Here is a 21,224-nt window from a genome sequence, read left to right on the forward strand (position 1 = left end):
TAAGTACCGGCCCTCTTAATGAACTTCTGCCTCCGGTGTGTTCCTACTTTAATTCTCCGCGGTCGTCCGGCCGAAAAGGAGGAGGATTTGCAGTCGTTTTTAAAAATGACTTTAAATGCCGTCAGATCCGCCTGCAATCCTGCCTTTCAAGCTTCGAACTGTGCATGTTTGAGCTGGAGGGGGCGTGGCCTCCAGCTCGAGCTGAATTTCGGGAGATTTTCGGGAAAACATTTCTTCCGGGAGTTTTCGGGAGGGGCGCTGAATTTCGGGAGGGTTGGCAAGTATGGTGTGTGTGTGTGTGTGTGTGTGTGTGTGTGTGTGTGTGTGTGTGTGTGTGTGTGCTGACCAGGTGCTAGCGTCTCTCTTTGTCCACATGCTGTAACTGGAGTCTCCACGTCTGAAAGAACTGATGCTGATCAGACCTACACGTACACACACACACACACACACACACACACGGAATTAACTCCACCCACACTCAGGTGAAGGTTTCACCTGGACAATCTTTACCTTCTTTCATCTTCTGTTTGAGGTGGTCTGAGTTCTTTTGGATGTTTCCACCCATGACATCCCACTTGCTGGTAGTCTCCAGATACTGGTACACGTGCGCCAGTGGGAGGAGTCTGCCGAGCTCCGCCTCCAATGATCCGCCAGGCAGGCTGAAGAGATCTTGTAGGCCGTCGGGTTTAAGGACCACGGAGAGGACATCTCCCAAAATCTCCCCTGGAGAACACAAAGAGGTTCTGGTGTCTCCTCCAAACAAGCAAAGTAGTCCCAAATAAACTTCCAATCACCGTTGATGGTCACCATTCTCTCCGCCGCTGTGTTGGGAACCATGTTAGCTGGGGGCTGGTTCTTCAGCACTACTGTTGTTTTCTCAGAGCCTAGGACCATGACACCATCGGATCATTGAACGCAACTTTGGCTGCTCAGCTCAATGCACTCTTTGGTACCGTAAATTCCCTGCGGGTCCAATATCCCCCCGGAATAAGACTCCATCTTCACACCTTCAGGCTGCAAAGAAGCAAATCGGCTGTCATTCCCAAACTGTTCGCTTTAACTCAGGAGTCAGCAACCTTTTTGGAACCAAGAGATACTTCTTGGCTACTGATTCATGCCAAGGGCTACCAGTTTGATACACACTTCAATAAATTGCCAGAAATAGCCAATTTGCTCAATTTATCTTTAACAAATAAATCTATATATCAATTAATCAATCAATGTTTATTTATATAGCCCCAAATCACAAATGTCTCAAAGGACTGCACAAATCATTACGACTACGACATCCTCGGAAGAACCCACAAAAGGGCAAGGAATTTAAAAAGAAAAAAGTTATATTTAAAAAATGGGTATTTCTGTCTGTCATTCCGTCGTACATTTTTTTTCCTTTTACGGAAGGTTTTTTGTAGAGAATAAATGATTTAAAAACACTTAATCGAAAGGTTTAAAAGAGTAGAAAACACAAAAAAATGACAATTAAATTTTGAAACATAGTTTCTCTTCAATTTCGACTCCTTAAAAGTCAAAATTCAACCGAAAAAAATGCCGAGAAAAACTAGCTAATTTGAATTTTTTTGAAAAAATAAAAAAAAAAATTTATGGAACATCATAAGTCATTTTTCCTGATTAATATTCATTTTAGAATTTTGATGACATGTTTTAAATAGGTTAAAATCCAATCTGCACTTTGTTAGAATATATAACAAATTGGACCAAGCTATATTTCTAACACATTATTTCTTATAGATTTTTCAGAACAAAAATTTTAAAAGAAATTCAAAAGACTTTGAAATAAGATTTAAATTTGATTCTACAGATTTTCTAGATTTTCCAGAATATTTTTTATTTATTTTACTCACAATAAGTTTGAAGAAACATTTCAAAAATATTCTTTGTCGAAAAAACAGAAGCTAAAATGAAGGATTGAATTAAAATGTATTATTCTTTACAATAAAAAAAAAGTAAAAATTGAACATTGATTTAAATTGTCAGGAAAGAAGAGGAAGGAATTTAAAAAGTAAAAAGGTATATGTGTTCAAAAATCCTAAAATCATTTTTAAGGCTGTATTTTTTCTCTAAAATTGTCTTTCTGAACGTTATAAGAAGCAAAGTAGTGAATTGAATTTATATAGCGCTTTTTCTCTAGTGACTCAAAGCGCTTTACAAAGTGAAACCCAATATCTAATTTTTACATTTAAACCAGTGTGGGTGGCACTGGGAGCAGGTGGGTAAAGTGTCTTGCCCAAGGACACAACGGCAGCATAGCTCGGTTGGTAGAGTGACCGTGCCAGCAACCTGAGGGTTGCAGGTACGATTCCCGCTTCCGCCATCCTAGTCACTGCCGTTGTGTCCTTGGGCAAGACACTTTACCCACCTGCTCCCAGTGCCACCCACACTGCTTTAAATGGAACTTACATATTGGGTGTCACTATGTAAAAGCGCTTTGAGTCACTAGAGAAAAAGCGCTATATAAATATAATTCACTTCACTAACACATTATTTCTCATAGATTTTTCAGAACAAACATTTGAAAAGAAATTCAAAAGACTTTGCAATAAAGATTTAAATTTGATTCTACAGATTTTCTAGATTTTCCAGAATAATGTTTTTGAATTTTAATCACAATAAGTTTGAGGAAACATTTCAAAAATATTCTTTGTCGAAAAAACAGAAGCTAAAATGAAGGATTTAATTAAAATGTATTATTCTTTACAATAAAAAAAGATTAAAAATTGAACATTGATTGAAATTGTCAGGAAATAAGAGGAAGGAATTTAAAAAGTAAAAAGGTATATGTGTTCAAAAATCCTAAAATAAATTTTAAGGTTGTATTTTTTCTCTAAAATTGTCTTTCTGAAAGTTATATGAAGCAAAGTAGTGAAGTGAATTTATATAGCACTTTTTCTCTAGTGACTCAAAGCGCTTTACAAAGTGAAACCCAATATCTACTTTTACATATAAACCAGTGTGGGTGGCACTGGGAGCAGGTGGGTAAAGTGTCTTGCCCAAGGACACAACGGCAGTGACTAGGATGGCGGAAGCGGGAATCGAACCTGCAACCCTCAAGTTGCTGACACGGCCGCTCTACCAACCGAGCTATGCCGCCCCGAAAAATAAATGCATTTATTTAAACAAGTGGATTTTCAAATTCTATTTGAGTTTTGTCTCTCTTAGAATCAAAAATGTCCAGCAAAGCGAGACCAGCTTGCTAGTAAATAAATACCATTAAAAAAAATAGAGGCAGCTCACTGGTAAGTGCTGCTATTTGAGCTATTTTTAGAACAGGCCAGCGGGCGACTCATCTGGTCCTTATTGGTGACCCCTGCTCTAAATTCTATTGAGTTTTGTCTCTCTTAGAGACCAGCTTGCTAGTAAATAAATACAATTTTAAAAATTGAGGCAGCTCACTGGTAAGTGCTGCTATTTGAGCTATTTTTAGAACAGGCCAGCGGGCGACTCATCTGGTCCTTATTGGTGACCCCTGCTCTAAATTCAGTTGAGTTTTGTCTCTCTTAGAGACCAGCTTGCTAGTAAATAAATACAATTTTAAAAATTGAGGCAGCTCACTGGTAAGTGCTGCTATTTGAGCTATTTTTAGAACAGGCCAGCGGGCGACTCATCTGGTCCTTATTGGTGACCCCTGCTCTAAATTCAGTTGAGTTTTGTCTCTCTTAGAGACCAGCTTGCTAGTAAATAAATACAATTTTAAAAATTGAGGCAGCTCACTGGTAAGTGCTGCTATTTGAGCTATTTTTTTATTATTATTTTTTTTATTAATTTTTAAAAATTGAGGTGGCTCACTGGTAAGTGCTGCTATTTGAGCTATTTTTAGAACAGGCCAGCGGGCGACTCATCTGGTCCTTATTGGTGACCCCTGCTCTAAATTCTATTGAGTTTTGTCTCTCTTAGAGACCAGCTTGCTAGTAAATAAATACAATTTTAAAAATTGAGGCAGCTCACTGGTAAGTGCTGCTATTTGAGCTATTGTTTTATCATTATTTTTTCTATTAATTTTTAAAAATTGAGGTAGCTCACTGGTAAGTGCTGCTATTTGAGCTATTTTTAGAACAGGCCAGCGGGCGACTCATCTGGTCCTTATTGGTGACCCCTGCTCTAAATTCTATTGAGTTTTGTCTCTCTTAGAGACCAGCTTGCTAGTAAATAAATACAATTTTAAAAATTGAGGCAGCTCACTGGTAAGTGCTGCTATTTGAGCTATTTTTTTATTATTATTTTTTTTTATTAATTTTTAAAAATTGAGGCAGCTCACTGGTAAGTGCTGCTATTTGAGCTATTTTTTTATTATTATTTTTTTTATTAATTTTTAAAAATTGAGGTAGCTCACTGGTAAGTGCTGCTATTTGAGCTATTTTTAGAACAGGCCAGCGGGCGACTCATCTGGTCCTTATTGGTGACCCCTGCTCTAAATTCTATTGAGTTTTGTCTCTCTTAGAGACCAGCTTGCTAGTAAATAAATACAATTTTAAAAATTGAGGCAGCTCACTGGTAAGTGCTGCTATTTGAGCTATTTTTTTTTAATTATTTTTTTTATTAATTTTTAAAAATTGAGGTAGCTCACTGGTAAGTGCTGCTATTTGAGCTATTTTTAGAACAGGCCAGCGGGCGACTCATCTGGTCCTTATTGGTGACCCCTGCTCTAAATTCTATTGAGTTTTGTCTCTCTTAGAGACCAGCTTGCTAGTAAATAAATACAATTTTAAAAATTGAGGCAGCTCACTGGTAAGTGCTGCTATTTGAGCTATTTTTTTATTATTATTTTTTTTATTAATTTTTAAAAATTGAGGTAGCTCACTGGTAAGTGCTGCTATTTGAGCTATTTTTAGAACAGGCCAGCGGGCGACTCATCTGGTCCTTATTGGTGACCCCTGCTCTAAATTCTATTGAGTTTCGTCTCTCTTAGAGACCAGCTTGCTAGTAAATAAATACAATTTAAAAAATTGAGGCAGCTCACTGGTAAGTGCTGCTATTTGAGCTATTTTTTTATTATTATTTTTTTTATTAATTTTTAAAAATTGAGGTAGCTCACTGGTAAGTGCTGCTATTTGAGCTATTTTTAGAACAGGCCAGCGGGCGACTCATCTGGTCCTTATTGGTGACCCCTGCTCTAAATTCTATTGAGTTTTGTCTCTCTTAGAGACCAGCTTGCTAGTAAATAAATACAATTTTAAAAATTGAGGCAGCTCACTGGTAAGTGCTGCTATTTGAGCTATTTTTTTATTATTATTTTTTTAATTAATTTTTAAAAATTGAGGTAGCTCACTGGTAAGTGCTGCTATTTGAGCTATTTTTAGAACAGGCCATCGGGCGACTCATCTGGTCCTTATTGGTGACCCCTGCTCTAAATTCTATTGAGTTTTGTCTCTCTTAGAGACCAGCTTGCTAGTAAATAAATACAATTTTAAAAATTGAGGCAGCTCACTGGTAAGTGCTGCTATTTGAGCTATTTTTTTATTATTATTTTTTTTATAAATTTTTAAAAATTGAGGTAGCTCACTGGTAAGTGCTGCTATTTGAGCTATTTTTAGAACAGGCCAGCGGGCGACTCATCTGGTCCTTATTGGTGACCCCTGCTCTAAATTCTATTGAGTTTTGTCTCTCTTAGAGACCAGCTTGCTAGTAAATAAATACAATTTTTAAAATTGAGGCAGCTCACTGGTAAGTGCTGCTATTTGAGCTATTTTTTTATTATTATTTTTTTTATTAATTTTTAAAAATTGAGGTAGCTCACTGGTAAGTGCTGCTATTTGAGCTATTTTTAGAACAGGCCAGCGGGCGACTCATCTGGTCCTTACGGGCGACCTGGTGCCCGCTTTAACCTTTGAGCTCTCCTACAAATGGCACATACCACTACTCTGAGCGTCTTCTCCACGATGTCGCTTTCTCCCTGGCGGGTCTTTAAGGTAAAGGTCAGCTTGTGTTCTCCTGCCTTCAGACCCAGAAGTGTGAAGACCACCTTGCCCACGCCTCCTGCTGGCAGTTCCTGCCAGGTGCAGGCGGTGGAATGAAAGCCCGCTCCTGAGACGTCCGGCTGGGATTGGAGAAGACAGAGGTCCGGTCCCACCATCAGGGTGACACAGTACTGAAAGAGACAAGGGAGGACTTGAGCAGGCTGGGGCAGCCAGGCTGACGGGACAAGGAAACAAGTACCGTGATGTCGTCCTTCTTCTGGTTGTAAACAGAACCACTCAGCTCCAGCTGCTCGCCTCGTACCACCTGGTAAGGCAGCGGCACGTCCACGCTGACTGGCAGTTGGACCGACACCTGGACCGGTTTGGACACGCAAATGCCTGCAAAGTGATCCAAGTTGGCTTTGAAGGAGGGAGAAGGAACAAGGACACTCGGAGTCTCACCGTTCTTGAACATTCCCACGGCTTTGAGCTCCCATGTGGTCAGCGAGTCGGGAAGTGTCTTGATCAGAGACTGCGGACGTCCTCTGAAAAGGTCATGTGGAAATGTTGCTTCCTGGACCTTTACCTTATGAAACAGGAAGTCTCACCTGGTGGGATGAACCTCCCACAGCCAGCTCTCAGGAAAGAAACTCCTGACCAGATAGGGCGCTGCATCTAAGTCAGCCCCCATGTCTGCACACACACACACACACACACACACACACACACCTGGATGTTCTACTCCGGCCGAGTGTGGCAGATGCAAGGCCATGGTTCTCACTGACCGTGTCGGCCCAGGATGAGCTTCTGGTCCAGATCCAGGTGCTTCTGGTTGTATTCACAGCATTGTGTGAATATCTGCAGACAAGGCAGAAGACCGACTACGCGTCTGAACCTCGCCTGAGCATAACGGCGGCAAGTGACGCCCTTGGGGAAGTACTGCATGCCCTCCTCGCAGCACACCTTCAGAGGTCCAAAGGATTTGGCTGCAGACAGGCCGTGTTGGCAGGTTCACTTGCCTGGTCTTCACACCTGGAATGACTGACATGCGGGGTCTTACCTTTCTGGCGCTTCATCTCTTCCGTCAGCGCTCGTGTGGCTCGCACAGCCGCCGTGCACTTCCCACCTGTATCACACAAACACGCGCCGTTGACTCCGCCTCTTCTCCATGGTTCTTGAAGTGAAGGACAACTCACCGTCGGTTGGCGGCTGAGCGTTGGCGTTGGTCATGAAGGTGAGGCCGGCCATTCGGAAGACGTCCGCCGCGTCCTTCCCGCCGCCTCCCCCGCAGCCCAGGTCACTTTGCTCGATGTGACGCAGTGCCTGAAGGCCCGCCCACGTCCTCTTAGCGTGACATCAACACATCCACTCTTGTGCGGCGCTCTCGGGTTACCATGGTTACGGGGTCTTTGTAGTTCGGGTACAGGTTGAAGAGGGCGGAGTCTACAGCAGAAAGCGCCACCAGTCCCTGCTGATTTGCCCTGATATCGAGCTGAAGGTCGTCCTTCGGCCTGTGGTCCCGCCCTCCATATGACAACTCCGTCTGTTCACACGCACGCACCTGTTACCTTGACACCAACACTTCCTGTGCGCCCCCATGCACACTCCTTACCATAAGTCCACCGACACACGTGTCTCGGACTTCCAGCCACACGGAGTCGGCCACCAACTCAGATGTGCCCTCGCCGTACAGGATGTAGTAGACCAGCAGGCGGATTGACGGGACCATGGCGCTCGTCACCGCGAAGCTCAGAGTTTGTCTGTGGTCGCGACTAGCAACAAACTCCTGGCTACTGAAATGCACCACCTTACCTTTGGATAGCACCTGAGCACACACACAGGTACACGCTGTGGAAACAGGAAACAGTCGCACGGCGGTCCTTCATTGGCTGTGCCTTTCTCACCAGGAAGCTGAGCGCTTTGACCGGAACGTAGGATGGCGTGGATGAGTACACCTTGATGTTGGCGTAATGTCCCACCTGCAGGCTTTGCCCTGACAGCGAGGTGTCAATGTACAGGTAGCGGCGGTTTGGTGAGTTGTATGCCTTGGCCTCCAGACTCAGACTTGCCTGACTGGTGGCCGGGAGACCAGAGTCTTCGGTCTCAAACTGCTCACACACTTCATGTTATTAGCAAGTTGTTGTTAACAGGAAGGTAATACTCTGCCCACCCTCAAGGAGACTTTGATGCCCTCTTTGGGCGTGTTGCAGACAAAGATGGCGAGGCCATCCGATCCACTCTGGGTGGGGTCGGAACAGATTCTGATGTTGAGGTCTTGCTCTCGACTGAACACTCGTTGCTCCGCCAAACGAACGGGTACACGGTTCACCGGCTTGTCCAGGTGGTCTTTCACGAGCACCTAGACGGAACCAGGAAGGGTTCCTAAGTGATCTTTTAACCTGGTCGCTAACGAGGGCCAAGGTGTCACCTGGATGTTGTAAGGAAGTCCGGGTTTGATGAAAAGCGGAGTGGACACCAGACTCAGACTGTAAGGTGATTTGATGAACTTCACTGCGGAAAACTCCTCCTCCTGGCTGATGCCACCTGGGGGGCAGAAGGGTGGGGTGAGGAGAACGGTGTCTCGGCGTGTGCAGGTGTGTTTATACCCGAGTGCTCCTGCAGCAGGACAGCAATATACAAGAACTTCCCAAAAAGACTGTGCAGGTCTTTGGGTCCATCGTGTTTGGACAGAACTTTCTCCATGTTGACACACATGTCCAGGTGGCCTGAGGACGACAACTGAACACACGTGTTAGAAACTGTTTTGGTGACGAGGAAGTAAAAGAAAACTCTCACAGTTTCTCGGGTCACTGAGTTGGGGACGATGACCGGAAGTTCTTTCTTGCTAATGAAGCCAAAGCGCAGAAACACCTCTGCCTGAGCAACAGGAGCGCCGTGAATGTATCTGAAAGGAAAATGCAAAGCATCAACACGACAAAGAGGGCGCCTGCCGTCTTGAAGGTGGGATAGTTCTTCACCTGGCTGACACCCTGAAGCAGAAGTTCTGGAAGTTCCCAAAGCTGATGTAGTTGGCCTCTGGCTGGACCACAATGGAGAAACTGGGAAGAACTGACAGCAGAGAGCACCCTAAAGTCCTCTGGAAGCTTCCATTCTGAGTCCATCAAAAGTTCTGGACCTGGACCTTCTCTCACCATATTCTCGGATCTCAAAATCTGCGCTGGCTCTGGTTGTGAAGTCATCAGAATATGAGGCTTCAATGGACCAAAGTCCCAACCTGGAACCACAGCACAACATCACAACCTGGACCAAAACCGTGTTGGATTAGCCCAGCGAGTCGCTACTTTGGTCTGATGGGGATCTTGAAGGGGTTCTGCATGGAAGGTATTCCATTGTTGAGGTCCAGCATCTCCACCACATCCACCGTCTGATGATCTGGATCCTGGCGGAGACAAAGATCTTAAAGACAAAAAGTCTTGCATCCTGGTTCTGCTTGTTCACGCCGACCTTGAAGGTGAGGAAGACACTTCGATTGGCCGGATGCAGCTCCTGGTTGAGAGAGAAGGCTCGAACCTTCACTGGACCCGACACACAGAGAAGGATGTCACAGATGCTCCACCAACAAGTCTGGAATGTTCCGTCAAGTTCTCAAGGCCTCCTTGTGGGCCTGTCAGCTGACTCACCACTCTGCTGGGGCGTGTACAGAGGTTTGTCCGTCTGGACCCACAGGAACCCGTTGGAACGGCTGACAGGAAGCGAAAGGTGCTTGTTGATCTGTGCTGATTGGACGTGGAGGATCACGTGATCCACAGTCTTGTCCAGCTGACTCGGAAAGATCTGGACACAGAGTGACACAATGAATACCTGCTGCAGGACCTGCAGGTGTCATGTCTCACCCGGAGCGTGGCGGTTGTCTGGTAGTGGTTCTGAGCGTTAAGGGTGACCACATCGTGGGCCAGAACCAAATGGTCCGGAGCCATGGAGGTCTTCAAGAACACGTAGACCCTCACTTCCTCGGAAAAACCAAACAACTGCAGCAACACCGTCTCCAAGGCGTCCACGCGCAACCACAAGGGGGCGCTTATCAGGTACCTGAGGACCAAGACTCATCATTTGGTGGGCTGTCCAAACTTTTAAAGGGGACATTTTATACGGAAACAACTTTCCTTAGCTAATAGTACCTGCGTATGTGTATTTGGGATCTGCATAAGTCCCGAATATTACAAACCAAACCGTGAAGACATACTTCCTCCACGGTTTGGTTTGTAAGGATGTTCAGATGTGACATCAGGGGGTTGCCCATATATGGTAGGAATCTATGCAAACATCCTTGCACGAGTTCGCCTATTTTAATGTATTTAAAGTAGCAGTAGAGTCAGAAAACAAGTTGACTTCATAAGCTTAATTGTCTTTCACTGTATCCATCCATCCATCCATCCATCCATCCATCCATCCATCCATCCATCCATCATCTTCCACTTATCGGAGGTCGGGTCGCGGGGGCAGCAGCCTAAGCAGGGAAGCCCAGACTTCCCTCTCCCCAGCCACTTGGTCTAGCTCTTCCCGGGGGATCCCGAGGCGTTCCCAGGCCAGTCGGGAGACATAGTCTTCCCAACGTGTCCTGGGTCTTCCCTGTGGCCTCCTACCGGTTGGACGTGCCCTAAACACCTCCCTAGGGAGGCGTTCGGGTGGCATCCTGACCAGATGCCCGAACCACCTCATCTGGCTCCTCTCCATGTGGAGGAGCAGCGGCTTTACTTTGAGTTCCTCCCGGATGGCAGAGCTTCTCACCCTATCTCTAAGGGAGAGACCCAAACTCATTTGGGCCGCTTGTACCCGTGATCTTATCCTTTCGGTCATGACCCAAAGCTCATGACCATAGGTGAGGATGGGAACGTAGATCGACCGGTAAATTGAGAGCTTTGCCTTCCGGCTCAGCTCCTTCTTCACCACAACGGATCGGTACAACGTCCGCATTACTGAAGACGCCGCACCGATCCGCCTGTCGACCTCACCATCCACTCGTGAACAAGACTCCTAGGTACTTGAACTCCTCCACTTGGGGCAGGGTCTCCTCCCCAACCCGGAGATGGCACTCCAGCCTTTTCCGGGCGAGAACCATGGACTCGGACTTGGAGGTGCTGATTCTCATTCCGGTCGCTTCACACTCGGCTGCGAACCGATCCAGTGAACCGATCACTGTAGCCATCAAACCTTATCTAATTGTATTCACAATCCACAAAGTACGTGAAAATCCTGGCTAAACATCACAAAATGCTATAAGTTCTGTCAGCCACGTTGAATATTCCGCTCCGAAAACCTTCTGCAATTTTTGCAGATTCAAGGTTGGAGGACAACAGGGTGGGAACGCTTCTGCTCTCTGACCACATTATTAGGTCAGTCATACTGGAAATATGCACACATTGGAAAGGGGTGTGTTGTCTAACATTCACAATTGTTATGTGAGACAAGAACACAAATGTTTGGCTTTTTTCATGCACTCTAAATGTCTAACAATTGAGTCAACGGATGGAGGATCCTCTCATTATACACTCTGAAAACATCCAGGGAGCAACAACAATACTTCAATTACATGTCCTGACCTGAGCCAAATATGAGGGATATTGTTATTATCAGTGCTGACGCAGACGGGCTAATTTAGTGGAGCATCGATAGCAGTGAGCTAATGATTGATTGACTGATTGATTTAAAATTTTATTAGTAGATTGCACAGTACAGTACATATTCTGTACAAACCCCGTTTCCATATGAGTTGTGAAATGGTGTTAGATGTAAATATAAACAGAATACAATGATTTGCAAATCCTTTTCAAGCCATATTCAGTTGAATATGCTACAAAGACAACATATTTCATGTTCAAACTCATAAACATTTTTTTTTGTTGCAAATAATCATTAACTTTAGAATTTGATGCCAGCAACACGTGACAAAGAAGTTGGGAAAGGTGGCAATAAATACTGATAAAGTTGAGGAATGCTCATCAAACACTTATTTGGAACATCCCACAGGTGTGCAGGCTAATTGGGAACAGGTGGGTGCCATGATTGGCTATAAAAACAGCTTCCAGTCATTCACAAACAAGAATGGGGCGAGGGTCACCACTTTGTAAGCAAATTGTCTAACAGTTTTAGAACAACATTTCTCAACGAGCTATTGCAAGGAATTTAGGGATTTTACCATCTACGCTCCGTAAAATCATCAAAAGGTTCAGAGAATCTGGAGAAATCACTGCACGTAAGCGATGATATTACAGACTTTTGATCCCTCAGGCGGTACTGCATCAAAAACCGACATCAGTCTGTAAAGGATATCACCGCATGGGCTCAGGAACACTTCATAAAACCACTGTCAGTAACTACAGTTGCTCGCTACATCTGTAAGTGCAAGTTAAAACTCTACTATGCAAAGCGAAAGCAGTTTATCAACAACACCCAGGAACGCCGCCAGCTTTGCTAGGCATGAGCTCATCTAAGATGGACTGATGCAAAGTAGAAAAGTGTTCTGTGGTCTGATGAGTCCACATTTCAAATTATATTTGGAAACTGTGGACGTGGTGTCTTCTGGAACAAGGAGGAAAATAATCATCCTGTTACAACAGCGTGGCTTCGTAGTAAAAGAGTGCGGGTACCTTCCTGGCCCGCCTGCAGTCCAGACCTGTCTCCCATGGAAAATGTGTGGTGCATTATGAAGCGTAAAATAGGACAGCGGAGACCCCGGACTGTTGAAGGACTGAAGCTCTACATAAAACAAGAACGGGAAAGAATCCCACTTTCAAAGGGGCGGCATAGCTCGGTTGGTAGAGTGGCCGTACCAGCAACTTGAGGGTTGCAGGTTCGATTCCCGCTCCCGACATCTTAGTCACTGCCGTTGTGTCCTTGGGCAAGACACTTTACCCACCTGCTCCCAGTGCCACCCACACTGCTTTAAATGTAACTTAGATAATGGGTTTCACTACGTAAAGCGCTTTGAGTCACTAGAGAAAAGCGCTATATAAATATAATTCAAAAATATAATGCAAAAATATAATTTACAAAGCTTCAACAATTAGTTTCCTCAGTTCCCAAACGTTTATAGAGTGTTGTTAAAAGAAAAGGTGATGTAACACAGTGGTGAACATGCCCTTTCCCAACTACTTTGGCACGTGTTGCAGCCATGAAACTCTAAGTTAATTATTATTTGCAAAAAAAAAAATAAAGTTTATGAGTTTGAACATGAAATATGTTGTCTTTGTAGCATATTCAACTGAATATGGCTTGAAAAGGATTTGCAAATCATTGTATTCTGTTTATATTTACATCTAACACCATTTCCAGACTCATATGGAAACAGGGTTTGTAAGATAAATGGAGTGGAGTAAAAGTAGTGTTTCTTCTCTATAAATAGACTCAAGTAAAAGTAAAAGTATATTGCATTAAAACTACTCTTAGAAGTACAATTTAATTCCAAAAGTTACTCAAGTAGATGTAACTGAGTAAATGTAGCGCGTTACTTGCCACTTCTGGCGCTGACACAGACTAATTTCAATCAATCAATCAATCAATGTTTACTTATATAGCCCTAAATCACTAGTGTCTCAAAGGGCTGCACAAACCACTACGACATCCTCGGTAGGCCCACATAAGGGCAAGGAAAACTCACACCCAGTGGGACGTTGGTGACAATGATGACTATGAGAACATGATACTGTGAAAGATCAATCCACAATGGATCCAACACTGCAGCGAGAGTCCCGTTCACAGCGGAGCCAGCAGGAAACCATCCCAAGAGGAGGCTGATCAGCAGCGCAGAGATGTCCCCAGCCGATAAACAGGCGAGCAGTACATGGCCACCGGATCGGACCGGACCCCCTCCACAAGGGAGGGGGGGACATAGGAGAAAGAAAAGAAGCGGCAGATCAACTGGTCTAAAAAGGAGGTCTATTTAAAGGCTAGAGTATACAAATGAGTTTTAAGGTGAGACTTAAATGCTTCTACTGAGGTGGCATCTCGAACTGTTACCGGGAGGGCATTCCAGAGTACTGGAGCCCGAACGGAAAACGCTCTATAGCCCGCAGACTTTTTTTGGGCTTTGGGAATCACTAATAAGCCGGAGTCCTTTGAAGGCAGATTTCTTGCCGGGACATATGGTACAATACAATCGGCAAGATAGGATGGAGCTACACCGTGTAGTATTTTATACGTAAGTAGTAAAACCTTAAAGTCACATCTTAAGTGCACAGGAAGCCAGTGCAGGTGAGCCAGTGCAGGTGAGCCAGTACAGGTGAGCCAGTACAGGCAAAATAATTTAGTGGAGCATCGATAGCAGTGAGATAATGATTGATTGATTGATTGATTGATTGATACTTTTATTAGTAGATTGCACAGTACAGTACATATTCCGTACAATTGACCACTAAATGGTAACACCCCAATAAGTTTTGGGGTCCACCTTCATCAATTCATGCTAGTGTCGTGAGCCGATACAAAATGAGCTGCGGGCCGAAAATGTCCCCGGGGCCACACTTTGGACAGCCCTGTTGGGCATGACGTCACTACATTGCTGCTACTGGAACTTGGAGTCCGTCATAAGAAGTCTGCGGACATGAGATCCAGAAGACTGAAAGAGAAGTGCAGTTTTTCCAGCAGGCCCCGCTCTGCGTGTAGTGGCGGCCAGCAGCCACATGGGGGCAGTGTTGGCGCGCACATCGACGTGGAATACATCAAGAAGCGTGCACGCACGTCCAGGGGCGTGGCTTGGAATTGTGGGGCCCCTCAGACCCCTTCATTGTCACCTTTCATTTCAATGTGGATGCCATTCTTTCCCTTTTTACCAAATCAGAGTATTATTATGTCAAATGTAATATTACTTACTCTCATTTCATCGATTTAAAACATGTGAACGTTTGTAAAACTATTTCGAAATAATTATACATTTTATTTGTAAAAGCACTTTACATTGAGCAAATAACCTCAAAGAGCTAAAGTGCATTTTAAAAAAAAATCTACAACCACGAATAGCTGCTTCCAACAAGTAAAATAAATAATAATAAATAAATAAAAAATAGAACAGCCTAATACAGGGGTGTCCAAACTTTTTCCACTGAGGGCCGCAAATGGAAAAATGAAAGTGTGCGAAGGCCTTTTTGATATTTTGTCATTTTCAAACCAGAACAAAATGTATGGATTTATTTCTTATTTTTCTTATTTTACCTTTAAGGATCCCGGGGACCAGAAATTGTCTCAGTCATTAAAATGTTAAAAAATAAGTCAAATTATTATTATTATTATTATTTATTTAACGCTTACAATAAATCTCTATATCAACTTCAAGTTGATATAAAGTCACACAAATTTTTTTTACAGCTTTTCTGTCAAAAACAACTTTTTTTTTTTTTTTTTTTTATAGTAAAACTGAAATATGCACTATTTAGTAATTAGAACCCTAAAAGATCAATAATGCAGGACACCATTGATTTTAATGACTTTATATTTTTTGAGTAATAACAATGAAAAGATAAATAAATATTTGGGATCCAAAGGCTGCCACACTCATGAAGTGATACATTTTTATTAGCTTTTTCTTTTAAAGTTAAAGTTAAAGTTAAAGTAGCAATGACTGTCACACAAACACACTTTACTTTCAACACATAAGTTACAGCAAGAGCTACTTCTTGGCTACTGATTCATGCCAAGGGCTACCAGTTTGATACACACTTCAATAAATTGCCAGAAATAGCCAATTTGCTCAATTTAGCTTTGATAAATAAATCTATATATATATAAAAAAAATGACTATTTCTGTCTGTCATTCCATCGTACATTTTTTTCCTTTTACGGAAGGTTTTTCTGTAGAGAATAAATGATGAAAAAAACACTTAATTGAACGAGTTAAAAGAGGAGAAAACACGAAAAAAATTTAAATTAAATTTTGAAACATAGTTTATCTTCAATTTCGACTCTTTGAAATTCAAAATTCAACCGAAAAAAATGAAGAGAAAAGCTAGCTAATTCGAAAAAAATTTTTTAATAAAAAAAAAAATTTATGGAACATCATTAGTAATTTTTCCTGATTAAGATTAATTTTAGAATTTTGATGACATGTTTTAAATAGGTTAAAATCCAATCTGCACTTTGTTAGAATATATAACAAATTGGACCAAGCTATATTTCTAACAAAGACAAATCATTATTTCTTCTAGATTTTCCAGAGCAAAAATGTTAATATAAATTCAAAATACTTTGAAATAAGATTTAAATTTGATTCTACAGATTTTTCTAGATTTTCCAGAATATTTTTTTTGAATTTTAATCATAATAGGTTTGAAGAAATATTTCACAAATATTTTTCGTTGAAAAAACAGAAGCTAAAATGAAGAATTAAATTAAAATGTATTTATTATTCCTTACAATAAAAAAAAAATACTTGATTTAAATTGTCAGGAAAGAAGAGGAAGGAATTTAAAAGGTAAAAAGGTATATGTGTTTAAAAATCATTTTTAAGGTTGTATTTTTTCTCTAAAATTGTCTTTCTGAAAGTTATAAGAAGCAAAGTAAAAAAATGAATGAATTTATTTAAACAAGTGAAGACCAAGTTTTAAAAATATTTTCTTGGATTTTCAAATTTTATTTGAGACCAGCTTGCTAGTAAATAAATACAATTTAAAAAATAGAGGCAGCTCACTGGTAAGTGCTGCTATTTGAGCTATTTTTAGAACAGGCCAGCGGGCGTCTCATCTGGTCCTTACGGGCCACCTGGTGTTGGTGACCCCTGAGATACAGGATCAAAATCTATCGATTTTACATTTGAACTATTATTTTGTTGGTTTTATGCTCTTTCGTCAAAGAAAACTTTGATGTTTTCATAAGACAACCACACATTATGTGCAATATTTACAACATAGAACATTTTAAAGTGAAATACTTGAAGTAATTGGAACCGTGAAAATAATAAATTATAACAGTAATAACAGTTTTTTTTTTGTCTATTTTTTTTTTTTGGAGCAACCCCAAAAGGGAATAAGCGGTTGAAAATGGATGGATAGATGGATGGCAAAAAAAAAAAAAAAAAATAGAGAAAGATAAAAGAAAAAAAAAACAGCCTGCATGGCAGCTTTGTGTCAACATTGCAACTTTTTCTTGTTAGATTTCACCTCTTTTCCCTTTTTTTAAGTGTTCTTTTTTTATTTTTGCAGCATTTCCAGAATGTTTGGCGGGCTGGTATTATTTGCGGGCCCTCGGGCCCCACTTTGTACACCCCTGACCTAATAACTAGAACTAGCACACAAAAAATGACGTTTTTTTAATCATTTTTTTAAAAGCATCCACAGTCTGTGACACCCTCAGGTGGTCAGGGAGAGCGTTCCACAGACTGGGAGCAGCGGAGCAGAAAGCCCGGTCTTCCATAGTTCGGAGCTTTGTCCTCGGAGGTTAGAGGAGGTTAGCCTGTCGTGTGGCTATTTTCTGGTGAGGCTCCTCCCCACCACTAGTTGGCGTACATCCGCTGTCTCAACTGGTTTCAGCGTAGATTCTAGACACGAGTGTTTTGCGTAACCAAGCTGCGTCACAGCGCCAACTAAACTCATGATCAGAGGCAGCACGACAACGCGATTGACAAGAACACAAATAAAGTCAGGATATTGATAATAATGCCAACAACACCCGGATGACGTCATCGCGTTTAGAGGTGGCTAACGAGCGGCGATGAAGACTCACGTTGTGTCCTGGGCGCCGCTCCTCCAACACACACAACACACACACAACAGTAGCACACACACCCTCATCCTGGACACACACACACACACACACACTTGTACACACACGCTCAGGTCCGGGTGTTGTCCAGTTGCCGTCGCATCAGACGACAAAGTGACTCGTTTGATTGACGCTTTGGACTTTTTGACCACAGAAGTTGAGTCATCACATGTGTGTGTGTGTGTGTGTGTGTGTGTGTGTGTGTGTGTGTGTGTTGTGCCAAAGGTGAGTGTTTTCTGATGTTACACAACATGTTGACTTGTCCCCTAAAAATCAATAGGAGCTGTGACGTCGCCCCCTGGTGGCGGAAATAAACACTGAATGTTGGAGGTCCTGAGACCCCAAAAGGTGTCAGACAGTCTCTTAAATTAAAGTCTTATATTTGACCACCATGATGACAACATTAAATACAGTAGTGTAGTAGACCTAAGTATTCATTAAGTACCACCATGATGACAACATTAAATACAGTAGTGTAGTAGACCTAAGTATTCATTAAGTACCACCATGATGACAACATTAAATACAGTAGTGTAGTAGACCTAAGTATTCATTAAGTACCACCATCATGACAACATTAAATACAGTAGTGTAGTAGACCTAAGTATTCATTAAGTACCACCATGATGACAACATTAAATACAGTAGTGTAGTAGACCTAAGTATTCATTAAGTACCACCATGATGACAACATTAAATACAGTAGTGTAGTAGACCTAAGTATTCATTAAGTACCACCATGATGACAACATTAAATACAGTAGTGTAGTAGACCTAAGTATTCAGTAAGTACCACCATCATGACAACATTAAATACAGTAGTATAAGTATTAATTAAAAACAAGTACATTTCATATGTTTGAACAGTCACACTGTGTTTGAATGTAGGAAAATAAAACACTGTACTTGAATGAAGTCATTCTTTGGTGCACCACTAGATGGAGCCCGTGTACCACCACCACCAGTTTGAGGATATCTGCTTCAGATCTCATCGTCGATATAAAGTTTGAACAAAAAAAAATGTTGTTTTTTTTAAATAAAACCCCTTTTTTTATGAGAAAAACACAAGTGCAATATTGACAACATTTGTGTAACCATGACTACACAACTCTGACGTCACCAGCAACATCTTTTTATTACACGCAACTGTGTGTGTGTGTGTGTGTGTGTGTGTGTGTGTGTGTGTGTGTGTGTGTGTGTGTGTGTGTGTGTGTGTGTGGTACTTTGGCGCCATCTAGTGGTGAAGAGGTGACTCCAGTGTAGACTCAGTGGATCCTGCTAATATTATCTTGGTAAAGATCCTACAGTGCACATCTTCAGATGTATTCCATGTTTGATAACTTTTGAAATGAACATTGTGTTGCATGATGTCATCTTTAAGGGCCTGCAGAGGTCTCCTGTGTACTTTTTAAATGAATATTGTTTTGCATGATGTCATCTTTAAGGGCCTGCAGGGGTCTCCTGTGTACTTTTGAGATGAACATTGCGTGATGTCATCTTTAAGGGCCTGCTGAGGTCTCCTGTGTACTTTTGAAATGAACATCGCGTGATGTCATCTTTAAGGGCCTGCACAGGTCTCCTGTGTACTTTTGAGATGAACATTGCATGATGTCATCTTTAAGGGCCTGCAGAGGTCTCCTGTGTACTTTTGAGATGAACATTGTGTTGCATGATGTCATCTTTAAGGGCCTGCTGAGGTCTCCTGTGTACTTTTGAGATGAACATTGTGTTGCATGATGTCATCTTTAAGGGCCTGCTGAGGTCTCCTGTGTACTTTTGAAATGAACATTGTGTTGAATTATGTCATCTTTAAGGGCCTGCTGAGGTCTCCTGTGTACTTTTGAGATGAACATTGTGTTGCATGATGTCATCTTTAAGGGCCCGCAGGTCTCCTGTGTACTTTTGAAATGAACATTGTGTTGCATGATGTCATCTTTAAGGGCCTGCAGAGGTCTCCTGTGTACTTTTGAGATGAACATTGTGTTGCATGATGTCATCTTTAAGGGCCTGCTGAGGTCTCCTGTGTACTTTTTAAATGAACATTGTGTTGCATGATGTCATCTTTAAGGGCCTGCTGAGGTCTCCTGTGTACTTTTGAGATGAACATTGTGTTGTATGATGTCATCTTTAAGGGCCTGCTGAGGTCTCCTGTGTACTTTTGAAATGAACATTGTGTTGAATTATGTCATCTTTAAGGGCCTGCTGAGGTCTCCTGTGTACTTTTGAGATGAACATTGTGTTGCATGATGTCATCTTTAAGGGCCCGCAGGTCTCCTGTGTACTTTTGAAATGAACATTGTGTTGCATGATGTCATCTTTAAGGGCCTGCAGAGGTCTCCTGTGTACTTTTGAGATGAACATTGTGTTGCATGATGTCATCTTTAAGGGCCTGCTGAGGTCTCCTGTGTACTTTTGAGATGAACATTGTGTTGCGTGATGTCATCTTTAAGGGCCTGCAGAGGTCTCCTGTGTACTTTTGAAATGAACATTGTGTTGCATGATGTCATCTTTAAGGGCCTGCTGAGGTCTCCTGTGTACTTTTGAGATGAACATTGTGTTGCATGATGTCATCTTTAAGGGCCTGCAGAGGTCTCCTGTGTACTTTTTAAATGAATATTGTTTTGCATGATGTCATCTTTAAGGGCCTGCAGGGGTCTCCTGTGTACTTTTGAGATGAACATTGTGTTGCATGATGTCATCTTTAAGGGCCTGCTGAGGTCTCCTGTGTACTTTTGAGATGAACATTGTGTTGCGTGATGTCATCTTTAAGGGCCTGCAGAGGTCTCCTGTGTACTTTTGAAATGAACATTGTGTTGCATGATGTCATCTTTAAGGGCCTGCTGAGGTCTCCTGTGTACTTTTGAGATGAACATTGTGTTGCATGATGTCATCTTTAAGGGCCTGCAGAGGTCTCCTGTGTACTTTTTAAATGAATATTGTTTTGCATGATGTCATCTTTAAGGGCCTGCAGGGGTCTCCTGTGTACTTTTGAGATGAACATTGCGTGATGTCATCTTTAAGGGCCTGCTGAGGTCTCCTGTGTACTTTTGAAATGAACATCGCGTGATGTCATCTTTAAGGGCCTGCACAGGTCTCCTGTGTACTTTTGAGATGAACATTGCATGATGTCATCTTTAAGGGCCTGCAGAGGTCTCCTGTGTACTTTTGAGATGAACATTGTGTTGCATGATGTCATCTTTAAGGGCCTGCTGAGGTCTCCTGTGTACTTTTGAGATGAACATTGTGTTGCATGATGTCATCTTTAAGGGCCTGCTGAGGTCTCCTGTGTACTTTTGAAATGAACATTGTGTTGAATTATGTCATCTTTAAGGGCCTGCTGAGGTCTCCTGTGTACTTTTGAGATGAACATTGTGTTGCATGATGTCATCTTTAAGGGCCCGCAGGTCTCCTGTGTACTTTTGAAATGAACATTGTGTTGCATGATGTCATCTTTAAGGGCCTGCAGAGGTCTCCTGTGTACTTTTGAGATGAACATTGTGTTGCATGATGTCATCTTTAAGGGCCTGCTGAGGTCTCCTGTGTACTTTTTAAATGAACATTGTGTTGCATGATGTCATCTTTAAGGGCCTGCTGAGGTCTCCT

The 21,224-nt window shown here is 42.2% G+C and overlaps 1 protein-coding gene across 3 annotated transcripts in view; it reads right to left on the reverse strand.

The window, feature by feature from the left end:
- The window catches only part of c5 (complement component 5), a 47,006-nt gene extending 29,244 nt beyond the window's left edge, over positions 1 to 17,762 (reverse strand). The window contains exons 1-25 of one of the 3 annotated variants that reach the window (XM_061893619.1): positions 17,583 to 17,761; positions 9,767 to 9,962; positions 9,554 to 9,707; positions 9,378 to 9,448; positions 9,215 to 9,312; positions 9,065 to 9,147; positions 8,891 to 8,981; positions 8,709 to 8,817; positions 8,519 to 8,651; positions 8,341 to 8,456; positions 8,083 to 8,271; positions 7,817 to 8,020; positions 7,525 to 7,737; positions 7,306 to 7,455; positions 7,109 to 7,235; positions 6,973 to 7,038; positions 6,698 to 6,898; positions 6,521 to 6,605; positions 6,375 to 6,457; positions 6,172 to 6,311; positions 5,870 to 6,103; positions 954 to 1,014; positions 795 to 884; positions 511 to 723; positions 347 to 422 (exon numbers count right to left, since the gene is read on the reverse strand). In XM_061893619.1, coding sequence (XP_061749603.1) covers positions 347 to 422; positions 511 to 723; positions 795 to 884; positions 954 to 1,014; positions 5,870 to 6,103; positions 6,172 to 6,311; positions 6,375 to 6,457; positions 6,521 to 6,605; positions 6,698 to 6,898; positions 6,973 to 7,038; positions 7,109 to 7,235; positions 7,306 to 7,455; positions 7,525 to 7,737; positions 7,817 to 8,020; positions 8,083 to 8,271; positions 8,341 to 8,456; positions 8,519 to 8,651; positions 8,709 to 8,817; positions 8,891 to 8,981; positions 9,065 to 9,147; positions 9,215 to 9,312; positions 9,378 to 9,448; positions 9,554 to 9,707; positions 9,767 to 9,962; positions 17,583 to 17,650 — 3,251 coding nt within the window. In that variant the 5' untranslated portion in view covers positions 17,651 to 17,761. Of the gene's footprint in view, positions 1 to 346; positions 423 to 510; positions 724 to 794; positions 885 to 953; positions 1,015 to 5,869; positions 6,104 to 6,171; positions 6,458 to 6,520; positions 6,606 to 6,697; positions 6,899 to 6,972; positions 7,039 to 7,108; positions 7,236 to 7,305; positions 7,456 to 7,524; positions 7,738 to 7,816; positions 8,021 to 8,082; positions 8,272 to 8,340; positions 8,457 to 8,518; positions 8,818 to 8,890; positions 8,982 to 9,064; positions 9,148 to 9,214; positions 9,313 to 9,377; positions 9,449 to 9,553; positions 9,708 to 9,766; positions 9,963 to 17,582 lie in introns of all 3 variants that reach the window. The other 2 variants (XM_061893617.1, XM_061893618.1) reach the window with 2 other exon arrangements.
- Positions 17,763 to 21,224: the final 3,462 nt, after the last annotated feature.

The sequence above is a fragment of the Nerophis ophidion genome, linkage group LG01 (assembly GCF_033978795.1).
Source record: "Nerophis ophidion isolate RoL-2023_Sa linkage group LG01, RoL_Noph_v1.0, whole genome shotgun sequence".
In the NCBI taxonomy this organism is placed as follows: Eukaryota; Metazoa; Chordata; class Actinopteri; order Syngnathiformes; family Syngnathidae; genus Nerophis; species Nerophis ophidion.